Source organism: Erigeron canadensis, chromosome 3 (assembly GCF_010389155.1).
Source record: "Erigeron canadensis isolate Cc75 chromosome 3, C_canadensis_v1, whole genome shotgun sequence".
Classification (NCBI taxonomy): Eukaryota; Viridiplantae; Streptophyta; class Magnoliopsida; order Asterales; family Asteraceae; genus Erigeron; species Erigeron canadensis.
Window position 1 is genome coordinate 31,267,041 of NC_057763.1, and position 16,039 is coordinate 31,283,079.

General features: G+C 30.6%; 2 protein-coding genes across 2 annotated transcripts; both read right to left on the minus strand.

Moving 5' to 3' along the window:
• Positions 1–6,855: 6,855 nt before the first annotated feature.
• LOC122593675 (rho GDP-dissociation inhibitor 1-like) lies at positions 6,856–9,707 on the minus strand. The gene is made up of 5 exons (XM_043766115.1): positions 9,206–9,707; positions 9,059–9,125; positions 8,680–8,898; positions 7,875–7,999; positions 6,856–7,153 (listed from the first exon to the last, which is right to left on the minus strand). The coding sequence occupies exons 1-5, from the start codon at positions 9,434–9,436 to the stop codon at positions 7,061–7,063; spliced, it is 735 nt and encodes a 244-aa protein (XP_043622050.1). The 5' UTR covers positions 9,437–9,707; the 3' UTR covers positions 6,856–7,060.
• A 3,383-nt stretch (positions 9,708–13,090) lies between these two features.
• LOC122593921 lies at positions 13,091–13,720 on the minus strand. The gene has a single exon (XM_043766383.1). The coding sequence runs from the start codon at positions 13,566–13,568 to the stop codon at positions 13,275–13,277; it is 294 nt and encodes a 97-aa protein (XP_043622318.1). The 5' UTR covers positions 13,569–13,720; the 3' UTR covers positions 13,091–13,274.
• Positions 13,721–16,039: the final 2,319 nt, after the last annotated feature.

A 16,039-nucleotide genomic window follows, 5' to 3' on the forward strand; every position in this document is an offset into this window, starting at 1 on the left:
TTGGGTCTTATGGTCCAAAAAAGTGACGGGAAACCCGCTTTGGCTCTCTTGAAATCTCAAGTTCATATAAGGAAATCAAAACTTGTTTACTTACTAAGGAAACAAGCATGGTATTTACGCAATGTGGCAGTAGTAGTGGGAAAAACGGTATGCTTTATTAGAGATTTTGGGTAGTTACTCAAAGAAAAAAAACAAAAAAGTCCAAGGGCAAATAAGGTATTTCAAAAGTAGAAATATTTAATTGGGGGAGGGGATTTGCTTTGTTAGAAAGTAGAGATACTAATTAATTTCTTAAAAAAAAGAAAACATGAAAACTCTAATTAAGATGCACAGAACATGCACCTGAATTAATTTTGCATGTATATAGATACCAACATACATAAATTCTTTGCTAAGTCTATGACTATGGATTTATATCTATTGATCATTGATGAGCCTGAATAAGTAACCCATCACACATTTAGAAAAAGAACTATTGTTAAAACATATAAAAGAGTAAAGTTGGTCAAATAAATAACGTACCCCACTGCATGTTTATTCGGTACGATTTGAATTTGATTGTTGCCTCAGTCGTTTAAAGCCATTAATATTGACTATTTATGTACAAAAAATTGGTGGATTCCCCATTTCCCCCACGGGCCATGAGTTAGTACTCCCAATAATTATTAAAACATATTAACATGTACGTTTATTTCAAAGTTACAGAGTTCAATTATATAAGAACGGTGAAAACATTTAAAATATCATTTTTATGCATTAAAAATATATAAAACTAACATAATGCATAACTAATTATCATTATTTAGGTGTTTAACAACATACTAATCTGTCAAAATCGAGAAAAAATCATATTCATAAAAATAAATGCACAAAACAAAAAACATGATTTTTTTTTATTTTGATGGATCAATGTGTTGTTAAACACTTAAATAATGATAATTAGTTTTAAACTATGTAAGTTTTATGAGCTTTTAATGCATCAAAATGATGATTTAAGTGTTCTTAACGCATTCTTATTTTAAGGGTTACTTTCACGGGTGTTGGATACTTGGATTGATCGGGTATAAATGAACAAGTAATTTGATTATTAGTTGTGGATTTCGTTTTGAAAAATAAGAATCATATTCTTTATATAAGGCATATTCAAACTCATCTCTATTAAATTTTAATTAACTAGTCTGTGATACGAAGAGACGTAAGATTAGCCTTAATCATTTCAATATTTAACGCATGTTGTAACATTTTTTTTCTTTCGTCTCATCGATTTGTATTTCTTGCATGTCTTAACCAAAACTTTGTATCTACTTTTCAAGTCAACTTTGTAGTCTTTGTCAATACTTTTTTATTTTAATCTATTTAAACAGTGTTATCTAAAACTTTTATATATATATATATAATAAATTGCACCATAAATCCATAATGTAAAAGTTATTTACCATTCAACTTTTGTTTCTGATGTATGTAAATATATTTGTGATTATTTCATATATAGATGACCAACTTATATTTTGGACCCCCTTTTAATCCTAATACCTTAAACAGTTAAACTCTTATAAGGTCATGTTTAATTAATTCACATATTCTTTTTTTTAACAACAGGGGTGATTGGACTCAACGGCATGTCTCTTCATCGTACAGTAGAGATCAACCACGTCACCAGCACAGTCAATCCGAGGGCATGACTGGCGGTGGAAGTCCCACTACCGTTCTGGAGGAAATTAGCTAATGCTAGAGAAAACCCATATACTCCACCTCATTGGCAAATACTTCCCAATATGCCTTTCAAAGGTTTTGAACCCATGACCAACATTTAGCTGAAAGACAATAAGAGATATTAAATGTTCAGTTGGACTAATGAATTGGATATTAATTTCATTCCGTTATAATACTTTTGGTTGTCAAAAGATGATGAAATTTCATTTCATTGGAATGTAAACATTCTTTTATTTGAAGTAATCTTCATTCCTTAAAGTTATTAGATGAAATTTTATTCGTTCCTTCTCTTGAATTTTCAAAAAATAAAAAACATTCTATTAAATTCTATTGCTTCGTAATTTAATTCTTTTGACATATTCCATTTTCAAAAAAAAAAAAAAATTGTAAATCAAACACGCCTAATTTTTTCTAATTTGTTAATCTCATGACTTAGAAATTTTCAAACATATATATTTGAATACTCCGTATTTAATCACCAAAATCAATCAAATTTACTCTTTTCTAAATTTAAATACTCATCTTGACATGGAACACTCGTTATCTTCTTGGAACCCTATCTCTCACACATACACACACAAACATGTTCTGTGTGTATGTATATATATATATATGTATAGACATATTCATTTGTAATTTGACTCCAAATGGAGAGAAAGAAGAAACTTAATCGTCAGAAGATGAGCCACTTATGTTTCCAAATTACTATGTCTCCAATTCAAGCCTTCAGCTTTGCTTATATTCTACACCAAATATGCAAGAAAATAAACTCATTGATGTTACCCTTCGCTATTTCATGATCCGCAAATGTGTTTTCTCCGGCGAAGAAGAGTTCGCCGGCGTCTTAAGTTTTTCTTTTCACCGGCGTACATGGGAAAGCCAGGCATTGTTTCATCTTCCTCTTTTTATTTTTCTTTAGTTTTTTACTATTATTACCCTTCTTTCAATTGTTAACTTAATGTTATGATGAAATTTTTAATTAATGTAATAAATATTTGGCTGGTTTTTCAAGTTTATCAATTATTCCAATTCTCTATCTATAGTTATATATTTATACTACTATATATACAAATTATACCCTCATGTTAAAAAATTAATATTTTTGGAACATACAAAATTATTATTTTGTAAATTAATGAATTAACTTACACAATCATTTCATTATTTTCTAAAAAATACCTACTACTTTTTTAAATCAAATGTCTTTACATCAATATCTGTCGATCACATTGTATCACTGTCATTGTCATCACTGTCGCATTGCACGGATACTATGCTTGTATATAAGCTACGTACATCATATGAATTTTATTTATTATTATTTTTTTTAACATTAATTTTATTTAATTATATATTAGAGGTAAACTTGAAAATAAATCGATAAAAACATAAATTAGAGGTTGTACATTGTGAATTATGCACATCATTTTAATTATTATGATATGATAATACTCCGTATAAATTAAAAGCATTAAACTACAAATAATACGTCAAACACACCACATGTTAGCTTCGAACAAAAAAACAATATGAATTAATGGTTGGTGGCATGCAGGTGTTATATATTATAAAATGTATTTTCTTTGTACCAATATCATTTTTGTTAATTAATGTTTTTCGGTACGTGTTACAGTAATTCATGTTTCTACATGTTTTTAAAGTTCTTTTTAGTTTACTTGCTTTCTTTTCAAACATTCAAAAGGTATTTTATTGAAGATGAAAACTAGCCAGAAACAAGAGTTAAGCATGAAATTTGTTTACTTCCCTCACTCTTTCTTCATTTTTGTGTGGTTTTTTTATTTTTTTGTTTTTCACTTTTTGAAAAATTTTTTTTTCCTTATTTTCTTTTAACACAAACCCATTCCAAAAAAAAAAAAAAAAAAATTTTTGTAAAAAATCATATGGGTTACGTGTTAAGAAAACGTATGAATACGATACGGGCGTTGCCCTACATCTATTCTAAAGGGCTGTCACCGGATGCATATGAGAATGGTATGGATTTAATGGGCGGCGATCCAAGAGAAGGTGACGGTTGTTACGGTACAGGCTTTGCCCTTAATGCTAATGGCAAAGCCCTTAGAGATGGTTTTCCAATGGTTCTCACGGTTCTCACCATATATGTGGTTCTCACTTGATCCCTTTATTATATATATATATATATATATATATATATATATATATATATATATATATAGTGAAAAGTTATTTTGAGAACCCTTTTTTTGCGAAAACCTTTGAGAACTTTTCAAACTAAGTTCAACCGATGATTATTCTTTACATAAAAATTGTTTTTTGATTGTTTTCTGAATAACTTGTGTGTAATTTTGAAGTTTATAATTGTGTGGAGACCTGGATTATCATCCGTTATACAATTATGTGAAGATTTGGATTCTTGATCACATGTGCACGAATATTGCTATGATTACATGTGATCGACTTGCATACATGTGGTCCTAGCAATATTCGTGCACATGTGATCAAGTATCCAAATCTCCACATAATTGTATAACGGATGATAATCCATGCCTCTACACAATTATAAACTTCAAAATTACACATAAGTTATTCAGAAAACAGTCAAAAAACAATTTTCATGTAAAGAACAATCATCGGTTGTGCTTGATTTGAAAAGTTCCCAAAGATTCTCGCAAAAAAAAAGGGTTCTCAAAATAACTTTACCATATACATATGTTGAAACAATACCAATTTTTCCAATTAATCTATGACAATTTTGATAGATCATTTGGATAGCCACATAAAACTGGTACATTTGATCTCTTTTGCGATGTATGAAAGGGACGGGGTCTTGTTGAAGAAAGAATATGCTATCATTTATGGACTTCCATATATTTGATATTTCAGCAGTAGGCTAGAATGATTGAGTGGATGAGTTTTTCTTTCGTGGTTCGATGTTGGGCGCTTAGTTAGTTTACTTGTGACTTGAACAATATTATTTTCGTTAAAACTTTAGATGTTGTAAAGTAAGTTCATTAATAATATTATAAATATATTAAGTAAATATTATAGACATTTTAAGTAAAAATCTTTAAAAGTAATAAATAAAAAAAAAACATTTTGAAGTTATTAACGACGTATTCTGAAAATTTCGAAGAAATCATATACTTTAGCTACTCTATACAATGTAGTACTATAAAAATATAATATAGATATATTTGGTGTAGTTTGACTTTTGGACGGTGTAGCCAGATGGCTGAAAGTGCACAGAGGCCGGCTGGGCCATGGGTCGTACGAACGCGTGTAATTGGCTAGTAATATACGAGTACTTTGTTTAGTTATCAACCAACACTTTTCAAAATTATACGGCTGACATTCCGCCCGAGGTTTTCACTTCTACGTACCATCTTAATTAATTAACTTAATTGTAACTCCTACAACACCTCTAATTCGATATCTCGGGATGCATATATTGATTGGAATTATTGTATTTAGAGAAAGTTGTATTATACAGGTATTTGAAATATGCATTTATATTTCGAGAGAAATCTCTATTACGGACCCGGTTAAGACAACGTATGTCAGACCTCTCGCTATCGAATTGCGACACGAAGTTTCCAACGAAATTAATCTTTCAAAGAAAAGATAAGATTAGTCTTACTTTCAAATAGATCATATTAAGTAAAAAATTTTTTTACCCCAAACTCCTTGCAAATTTGTAGATTCACAAACCCCTTGCTGATTTAAGGAGCTTGTCAATGATGGGTGTTTTTTTACTTTTTTTCTTACACGTGAATTTTAGTATTTCTCTTTTCTTAAATTCTCCTTCAATATTACCATGTTTTTTGATTTTCTTCTTATACATAGCTTTTGAGTGTTAACCATATGTATTATTTTTTGATTATTTTAAGATTCCGAGGAGTTTAGCATATCTTTGAACTTATAGTATTAATCTTGTTTCACTTATCTTTTAAAGCTAAGCTTTTTTTCTTTTTCTTTTTTTTTTCTAGATCGATCAACGAGTTTATATTTTGATTTTAATTAGCTAGGGAATAAAATATGAAATTAGTCATAAAATTGGACATTTTAAATTTGAGCCAATATGTGAAAATAAGCTAATCCAAACACTTCATATTAGAATTAGAATTTTATAACTGTGGTTATTGTATCATCAATTTAAAATTAAAGAATATACAATAAAGAATTTTCGGTAATTAATTAAGTCGGTGTATGTTTGTCTTGCACATTTTGGTGTGCTCGATCACAGTGTACTTCGACTTCAACAATTATACGAGTACAATATAAGTGGATCACATCTAGATCAATCTTTTGTTAATTTTTTGTACAACAACTTTCATCGAGCATGCACTCAACAACATGTATCACTTTTTTTTTTCTTTTTTTTTTTTTTTTTTTTGTGATAACGTGGATTGATGTTTTACGAGATACTAAAACAATATAAGTAAAACTATGAGTGTAAAAAGAGTGAGAGACAACAAAGGCCCATATGTAAGGAGTTTATTTTGTCTCACAAAATGCGTGATTAGGTTAATTATCAAAATGAAAGCCAAACGATGAACGATTATCTCTGTGGAAACAAAGCTTAACTATTATTATTCCCAAAGGCCCAAATTATATACTACCATTAAATAGAATGATGATGTCATGTTGCAAGCCTCCAATAGCAAAAAATAATCAAAACCGAACTTAGCAAAATATATTGCGGCCCAACCCGATTATCTAGAGCTATGTTGCCAAGCCCAGAACAATGCCCAAAATTCAGTGCGGCCCAACCCAACAATATAAGAAAGTGTAAAACTACGAGTGTAGACTGTAGAAACCATATGTGACTTATGCACTTTTTAACAAGTGATATTCGTATTATTTTATTTGATATATTGACCATATTGTATATTTTTTATAACACGCTATACAAGTATTTAATGTATAGTTCTAGTAGATGTATCAAATAAAGTGATACAAATATTACTTCCCTTTCAACAAACTTAGAGGTAGCCTATTTGGTAATCCTCTTGTCTTTTTGTGATGACAAATAACAAGGCGGCGGCAAAGCCGCTATCCGTCAATGTGAGGTAGCCTATGTAGATCCTCTTGTAGTCTTGTCTGTTGGGATGAAAAGCAATGTTTAAATTTTGGCATGAAGTAGATTAATATTAGCCGGTGTACTTTAGAAATTAGAAGTGGATTGAATTTTTTGTTAAAAAAGTAATAATAACAAAACCACCATTAGTTTTGCGTAAATACAACATATTGTGGAGTAAATCATAAAAGGAAAATTCAGAAAAATCTAAGAATTGTCTTTAGACTCAATCACTAAGCTTTGAAACTATAACAAGCAACTTCAAAAATTATACTGTGAATTTCATCATTTTTAAGCTTTTGCCTGCTCAACATTTGCCCAATCTTTTCGGATATCAAACGAATAGCTGATCTCCAAGTAGCATTTGTTATCATCATCAACAAACTGAAGACAACAACAAAAAAAACAATCATAGTTGATCTTAGTAATTGGTGGGGTGTATGGCGAATAACAGTTAATTTAAAAAAAAAAAAAAAAAGTTAATCTCAGTATACAAAGTACATATTAATCAAAAATTGACAAATTGGCACGTTTCAAGAATAATGATAATGCTTACCAACAACATCATTAGTCCCTAAAACTCATGGGCTAGCAAAATGATGACTTACTTTAAAAAGTAAGATTTAAGCTCAAGATGGGCTTATGTGCTTTCAATTAATTAAGATGGACATGTGGTGGGTGCATGACTTCAAGTACTAACGATATCGACTTCAATATAAAAAGACAAATATTATTTTGTGACATAGTGAGTACTAATATATTAAGGGAAAAATAAATATAAGATTGTCCGGCATTTAAACTTAGGTATTGAATATCTCACATATTAATTTTTTAAAAATTTTTATTTAACGAATAAATGTTTAAGCCATTATGAATTTTATGGATTAAAAAATTAGTATGTGAGTGTTCCATACCTAAGCTTAACTATTTAAGATATTTATATAATTATCATATATTAATGTCTATACACAACTTCAAACCATTTAGCCATGGACATAGTTCTATATCATGTCGATTTCAAAGAATTTATATATACATTTTTAGATCAAAAATTCAAATTTAAGACTTGGAGAAAATGATACTCCTAAATTAGTGACAATTTTACCTTTGTTTTAGCAGAGTAAGAACCTCTTGCAAAATAACCAGAAGGGGTTGTCTCCTCGGGCATCTCATAAGTGTATGCTTCTTGTTGTGGACTAAAAGTACCAAGCATTTGTTTGACATTATCGACTGCGAACCCAAAAGAACAAAAAAACGATTATATGATATTAAATGATTAGACTCATATACAGTAGCTAGGAGGTAGTATTTGATGCATGTTTTTAACAAAATCTATTTAACATGCACTTATAGCCACTCATTAACATAACAATTATAAAATCGGGCTTTGTTATACTAATTATTCTATACTGATTATTTGACCCTAAATTAATCAAATTATGTCTAGTGCATGTCTAACTTTTAAGGGATACACTAAAACTGATTATTATAGGGTAAAGTACATGTGTATGTAACTCGTGACCAATTACTATCGTATGAAATAAACTTTAATCGGATTCATTGTATGTAAGTAACCTGTTAAACTGAACGAATCGTGTAAACAATGTGCTAAATGCTGATGTGGAGGTCACTCTTTGGTCCACACATCACATGCCAGATGGTGCGACGTTAGTATCCGACCAATTTGATTCGTTCAGTTTAGCAGGTTCCTTACAGACAATGAACCCGATTAGACTTTCTTTCATACAATAATAACTGGTCACGAGTTACATACACACAGATACTTAAACCATTATTATAACGCAACCAAATACTGATTTTCAAGAAATTTATGTTGCAAAACATATCCCTAAACTTAATTTGTTCATGAACTTTGTTACTAAATTAATTAGGCATTATATATGGTTTACCTTTGACACCAGTTTTCCATACTTTGTTGGTGTACTTGAAACCTGCAACAATGTTCTGACCCACTTTAAAGGAGAACTTGAGACGGTAAGGACAACCTTCTTTCAATGTAAACCATAACCCTTTCGGTTTTCCATCTTCAGGTATCGCGAGAACAATGTCGGGTCTTCCAGGAGACACAATCGAAAGGCTGAGAATCTTCACTTCTGGTTCTAATGATTCTGTAAATTAAAGCATTTTGAAAAACATCAAATTTTGACAATTCCTTTTTATTGGCAATATTAAATAATCAAGTCACGATTATCTTTCATGAGACCAGAATTCACAACCTATACAGTACCTAAAAAACGCTACACCGAAAAAATGTTAAAACTTAATTACCTCCAACATTATTAATATCAACATTTCCAAGTAGTTGTTCTTTCCACTTTCTTAGACTCTCATCATCCTACAAACAACAAAATCTTCATTTATATAAATTTAAAAAATAACAAAAATGGAGGGAATATATATAAGAAATATTTGAACCTTATCTTTTTCAATTTGTTCCTTGAGGGTGCATTGAGGACCCAATTCTATTTTTTGATCCTCTACATCTTCATCTTGATCAGTTTCATAAAGTGAAGATTCACTCCCACTTCTTTTTACACTTTCTTTTTCTCCACCATTTTCTTTAATTACTTCACTTTTATCTAAATTAATATTTTCTTCATGAGACATACTAGTTGAGCTAGAAACAGCTTCAATGGATAAAGACATGAATTCAACAATTAATGGGTTTCTCCGTCGATTATTTAGAATTTTTTTTTTTATTATTATTATTTGAGCAATTGAGCAAAATGGGTGTCAAGATAAGATATGAGGCTAACAGTTTGCACCAAGAATGTTGTAACCCACCATCTTGTAAGTGACGAAAAAAATGTCAGTTGGAACGCATAAATAGAAAATAATTAGTATTTGTTGAATAACACCCAATTAGAAAGGGAAAAAAAAAAGTTAGTTGCTTTTTTAAAGAAAGTGAAAATTCTTGAAATAACGGCTCTGTAACGGCAAGAAGAAGATACAAGGAATTCTGTAAAAGAGCGGAAAAATCAAGATAAAGGGCGGAAGTGGGGTTTAATCTACTTAATATAAAATAATTTATGGAGGATTTTGAGGAGAAAGTAAATCTTCTAGATAGATATAGAGATAAGGCATGAAAGACAAAAATATATCTAGGATTGTGTAAAAGACTAGAGCTCTAGAGAACTAAATTGAAGTATTATAAATAAAGGTTTGTTAATGACAGCCTTATTAATTAATTTGATACATTAAAATTTATATTTTGTCTTTTAAAAATTTAATAGGTGATTATTGATATATAAAGTACTACTTTATGCATGTAATAACCTGTTAATAACAATCCTTACGCTGTTATTATTATTTTCCTTTATAAATATTAAAAATTTATCACATATATGAACTTTAAAAGAGAGTTTCTATCGTTTGCAGCATGATATATATTTTTTATTAGTTTGTAATAACATATAACATTGTTAACTATCTCTAAAATGCTCTAGTGACAAAGAGGTTTTTTCTCACAATATGTCAGGGTAAATACTTTAATTAATAAATTATTTTGTTTTTACAAATATTGTTAACTTCTAATGCATATTAAATTAGATTAAATTAGTACTTTATACGAGACTAACTGAAAACCTAAATGAATTATAAATTCAAATTTAAACATATACAAGAAAAAGTAAACCGTTAACTTAAATGTAAAGAATATAAATAAGATAAAATAAAATAATATAATTATAAGACAACATATATTTTATTTCATTTTTGCAATAATTCTTTATAGAGAAAGTTTGTTTTAATATTTATTTGATCTTCCATTTGTGATTCATATCAGCACATTCAGATTCCTTTTTAATTTAGTTTGAAAAATTACAATATACAATAGATACGTCAGGTTAGTAATTAACTTAAATTGTTGATAATACTTTGTATGAAACTTTTCTTTTTATGAAACTGCGAAATACATATTAATGTTTTAAAAAAAAAAATAGAAATAAAGATGGTGTAGTTAGGCCCAACCCACCACAATATGCAGACTTCGTAGTCCAAACCCATAGAATCACATTCAAATCTAATCTCTAAGACTCCAAACATACTACCAAATTACATAGGTTGACGGTCAACAAGTAAAAGCACGATCATGAACCTTATCCTCCTATAAAGGATGGTTCATGAAGTTATTGAAGCATGGAAACAAAACGTGACTATTTGAGTAAACCATGGACTATTTATGTCAAAAACTCTATTCGAATATCATTTCAATTCAACAACAAATGTGGTTATGGGAATATGGACAAAACGAAGACACTACTGGTTTCTTCTGACACGGTTCACAAGAATGGGATGGTCCAACTTATTGTTTTCTGAAATTTTCATTGAATCATTGTCGTTTACGTGAATGTCGGATAGACACTTTTAAAGTTGTAACTTTAAAGATAAATTTAGAACAATTTTAATTATTATTGATTTAAAATTATGATTTAAAGATCAAGTTTAGATTTTGATTTTTAACTTTAATTCAAAGGTGAGGATTATTCAACTTTACATCTAAAGTTGATCCAACTTTAGAGTATATATATCTCTTTATCTATGAATGTCCTAATATTTGTACCTTATGTACAATAAAGTAGTAAACTAGAAAAGAAAAAAAATAATAATACTACGTACTGAAACGGAGGCAAATTTAGTTCGAGAGGGCAGTGTAGAATTGTCTAGTTATGGGTACTTAGTATAGATTTTTTGAGCTAATTATATATAACTAAAATTGTTCTCTTCCAGATCGACTTCCACCTCTAATAAGACCTAGAGGGGAAGCTCACTCTTTTATGCCTATCACTAGTGGAGATTAAACACCTATGACCACCGTAGGAAAAGAATTAGAATAATATACCGCAAAAAAAAAAAAAAAAAACATATGACCACCCTAAATATATACTCAGGGCAGGACGCGAATTGATGGACGGCAATTCATGCTTCTAACAGTAATCCATCTAAACGAAAAGACAACACATTTATCAAAGAATTTTTTGGTTTTGATATGAGGTTGTTGAAGATAGCTTTATTTCTATTATTCTAAATTATCGAAATTGTTGATCACAACTTTGAAACATACCGAGAGAATTGAGGACAGATTTATATGATCAACCCAATATATCACTAGCAGGAACACCGATAGACCTCCAATTGGTGACCCCGGACCAAATGAAGATAATAGTTGGACAAGAGACAAATATGTGATTTGAATCAGTCTATAAAGAAATATAGCAGAGCTCGATCGGTGTGTCAATTTCTGTCAAGACCATCCCCTAATTCGTTGAGAGATATGATGTTGATTACTCAAAAGTTTAGCCTGAAAATTCTTGGTGGGCTTATTAGAGGTGGCTACACATTCAATTAGTGTTCATGGGCTGTAGACATATTAAGCAAATGGGCCTATTGGAGGAGGCAGCACCCTCTAGTCGTGGCCAAAATCTAGTTCTTGAAGTAACCGGTTCCAGTCAATAACCATTGCGTGTTTACTGACACACTATCCTACCTTAGGGTAGCCCCCTTATTTCAAATAGAATACCTATCCTATTAGCTCTGAATAGCTCTGAAGCAGGAAAGATTCTTTGCTTTTCTACACTACATTCTGCACGGAAAGGAGATGGTTGTTGAACATCTTCCTAGGCTCCTTCCATTGTACTCTTCCTTTACCCGAACTCCCAGCAACCAGAGAAGAGAAAACTACCCTAAAAATCCCATTTTAGATTTGATAGAACTGCCTTGCAACCAGGTCTTAGTGAAAGCAGACATACTATCTTGAACAAAACTAGCATTAAGAACACCTTTCAAATAAGATTCTGGTCTTTGACATAAAAAAAGAAGGTTGTAATAATGAAAGGGACATCTGATAATTTGTTGACGGGAACCGATTCTTCAAGAACCGGAACCGGTTCATGGTCAACATTTGACCATTTTTTTCCGGTTTTTTTGACCAAGAACTGGTTTCGGAACCGATTTTTGGATCCAAAAGTGGAACCGGTTACAAACCGATCGGTTCTTGAGGAACCGTTTTTTTACGGTTCTCGGTTTTTTGGAACCGGTTTTTTTGCCCACCTCTAACACCCTCTGCCCCTCCCTTCTAGGTTACCTCCCCATAGAGATATATATTAAAAACCCAAAACCCATGAAAAATAACATTGGGTGTTACTTACTTGTCATTCCAAATAATTAAATAATATATTGCATTTTTTTTTATAAACTATAAAAAAAAATCCATCAAATATAATTAATCATGTTACCTTGTGTACTAACAAGAAAAAGAATGATCAGAACCTAGAGGTTGATGAATGATCTCATTGTTGTTAATTGGATAACAATAAAATGTAATGTATAGCGAAGGCAATTCATATCCGAATTTCTGTCTATTACATGATGAGATAGATTTAATTAAAAAAAAAATAGCAATAATTAGAGGCAATCACATGAAGATCGAAATAACCCCTTGTGTCTAGACGATCACTAGTGCTATTACACAGCTAGCTCTCTATAATTACATCAAAATAGCATAGCGCATACTATCAATGACCATAAGATGATTAGCCTCGGACATCCGTGAAGGCTCTCCAGATACCCAAACTCTATCAGTAGCACCACTAATACGGCGATCGAATGATATGCATGATACAAGTGATGAGAGGGGAGCTCTTATTACGCGGTAAATAAGAGAAAGACCACTCGAGAACCCCGGTCTTGTATGTTGACCCATAGTTGGAAATTCAACTCCATTTTCTTCTTCCAACTTGCTTTCATCGGCCACTTTAGGACTCTTCTTCATGCTCCTCATCTTTAGACCACCAATACTCAATTCATCACTTCATGCTTGATTAGTTAATTATATATTTCCCTTTTATCTAATTAAGGAAAATAAAGTATAAGCTACTAATATATATATGGATTAGAATGTAGTAGTGTAAGAATGAAGTGAAGAAAAATGGCATATATAAGGAAGGAACTTTGTATATGGCCTATATAGCTAGTGGCATGTCATGATGGCCTTATATTAGTGCTTGTGATTGTCATAGAAATGTTTTGCAAGTGCCATTTAGAAGACTCTCACTTCAGTCTTTTTCTTATTTATTTTATATTTAATTTGTAGCTAGGCATTGTTCAAAGATAAACCTGCCGCCTATAAGCGTGTTTATTACATGATTTCACTTTTAAAACGCGCATAAAATTATTATATGATGCTATGTCCATTAGATTAGATTATTAAACAAAAGTAGTATTAGATATAAATGGTATTGTATGTTTTGGCTGTGCCTTCTTTCTGTTTATATATAGTTTTTAGCTTAGTGGCCAATAATTACCTTAAAGAATCAATTCTTAGTATGCACTTAAAGGTGAAATGGAAATATTCCCAACCTTTATGTGGTTTTGTACTTTTGTCTTCACATGTATGTAATTAACCTATCTTAGCTTTCTGTCGATACTGTCGCGTTAAAGCGAACCTGTGAATTTGATTATCTTTGTTGCGACTTTAGTCCAATACATACACCTCAAATACAAATAGGAAATAGCCATGTGTTTAAGAATTGCATACAATCGATTGGTGATGACTGATGACATGGCGAATTTCACTTTCGAAGTCAAACAAGTCTTTTTTTGTGCGTTTTTATATGAAAAATATGTGATTCTTGATTGATTTCATGATAACCTTTATGGCTTTATCTGTATACTATTAATCTAGACGTACAAGGAGATAATGTTGGTGATGAAAGTGGGTTAGACTAGAGGATAATGTCAACACCAACACAAGTCAAAAAGTCAAAGGACCAGGGCTAATAAGTTGTATTGTTGTAAGAAGGGGAGCCATACAAGACAAATAGCGATTACCATGAACTAATAACACTATTTAAGATTAGGATTGATCAATAATTTTGGATATACTCAGACCATAAGATTTGTTTTCAGTAGATGTGATTGGGTCCTCCACTAATATTTTTAGGAATCCCTCCTACTCCATTACTAGATACCATTATCATATCAACTCTTATTTAAATTTTAAAATTTAAACAGCCCCGGCCCATTGCTTTCGGTTGCATTTGGACAAATATTGTATGACCCAAGTAGGTAGGGGTTGATCGGTCGGGTTATTTGAGTTTCGGGTTATTTGGTTCGGGTTATTCGGGTTTTAATGAATAATAAGTTAACCCGTAACCTAAACTGAATAAGTTTTGGGTTATTTGAGTTTGGGTTATCCGGGTTTGGGTTGTTTGGGTCGGGTTTTGGGTAACTCAAATAAAAAATTATGTGGACTATAAAGCTTACTAAACTTAAAACAAAAAGTTGGCAAATTATACTTCACTATAATTTTAATTTCAAAAACATTGAAAATCATACTTCGTAAAAGTGTAAATTAACAAATTGTTTATATTCAAAAGTGTTTCAACAACTTTGATTATCTAATTTTTAATTTAGCGCATTACAACATAGTTATATTAATCGATAAATAGTCATACATATGTAATATATATAAATTATAAACCATTAAAAATAATATAAAACATTTAATTAATTAAACAATCTTGACAATATATAACGTAAATATTATTTAACTAAACTATTGAAGTAAAATTTAGTTAAGCTATTGTTATATGCAATTGTAATACAAGATGTATATAGTGTAACTATTATACTCGTAATATAGTAATGCTTTTGTATAATACTAACAAAAGGCAAAACGGTATGTTTGATTTTTGTCTATCATAATACTTACAATACAAAAATAACCGAGCAGGGAATCATATATGGTAATTTATAAATAAAAGCATAAATAGTGAGTCAACTATATAATATTCCTATAAATATCATATAGATAAACAAAACAAAAAAATTTATATGGGTTATTCGGGTTAACCCAAATAAAATAAGTTTCACCCATAACCCAAACCATTTAAATTTATATGGGTTTGGTTAACCAAATAACGAACCCGAAACCCGAATAACCAAACCCATATAACCCAAATCCATTCGGGTTGGGTTGGGTTAATTGGGTATGGTTTTTTCAACTGTGTCTCAAATTATACATATTTCACACATCTTTATTGGACGTTTTGTACCCGTTTTATAGCCATTTATACTTATTTTGTGGTGCCTTATGTTGTTTGCTAGTAGTTTCAGGGCTACAACAGGTACATTGCTCATAAATGGTAGAAAATAGCTTAAAATTGGTCCTTATGCACTAAACGGATGAAGCGTGATGAAGAGCGAAGCTGGAAAAGCAAGTACTAAAGAATCTCACGGCGCGACCAACAC

Coding starts and splice junctions, on each gene's coding strand:
- LOC122593675 (XM_043766115.1), bottom strand. CDS start 9,436: ATGTCTTTATCCATTGAAGCTGTTTCTAGCTCAACTAGTATGTCTCAT. Junction 8,000..8,679: donor ATGGAAAACTGGTGTCAAAG/GTAAACCATATA, acceptor TTGGGTTCGCAG/TCGATAATGTCAAACAAATG. Junction 7,154..7,874: donor CTTACTCTGCTAAAACAAAG/GTAAAATTGTCA, acceptor TGTTGTCTTCAG/TTTGTTGATGATGATAACAA.
- LOC122593921 (XM_043766383.1), bottom strand. CDS start 13,568: ATGAGGAGCATGAAGAAGAGTCCTAAAGTGGCCGATGAAAGCAAGTTG.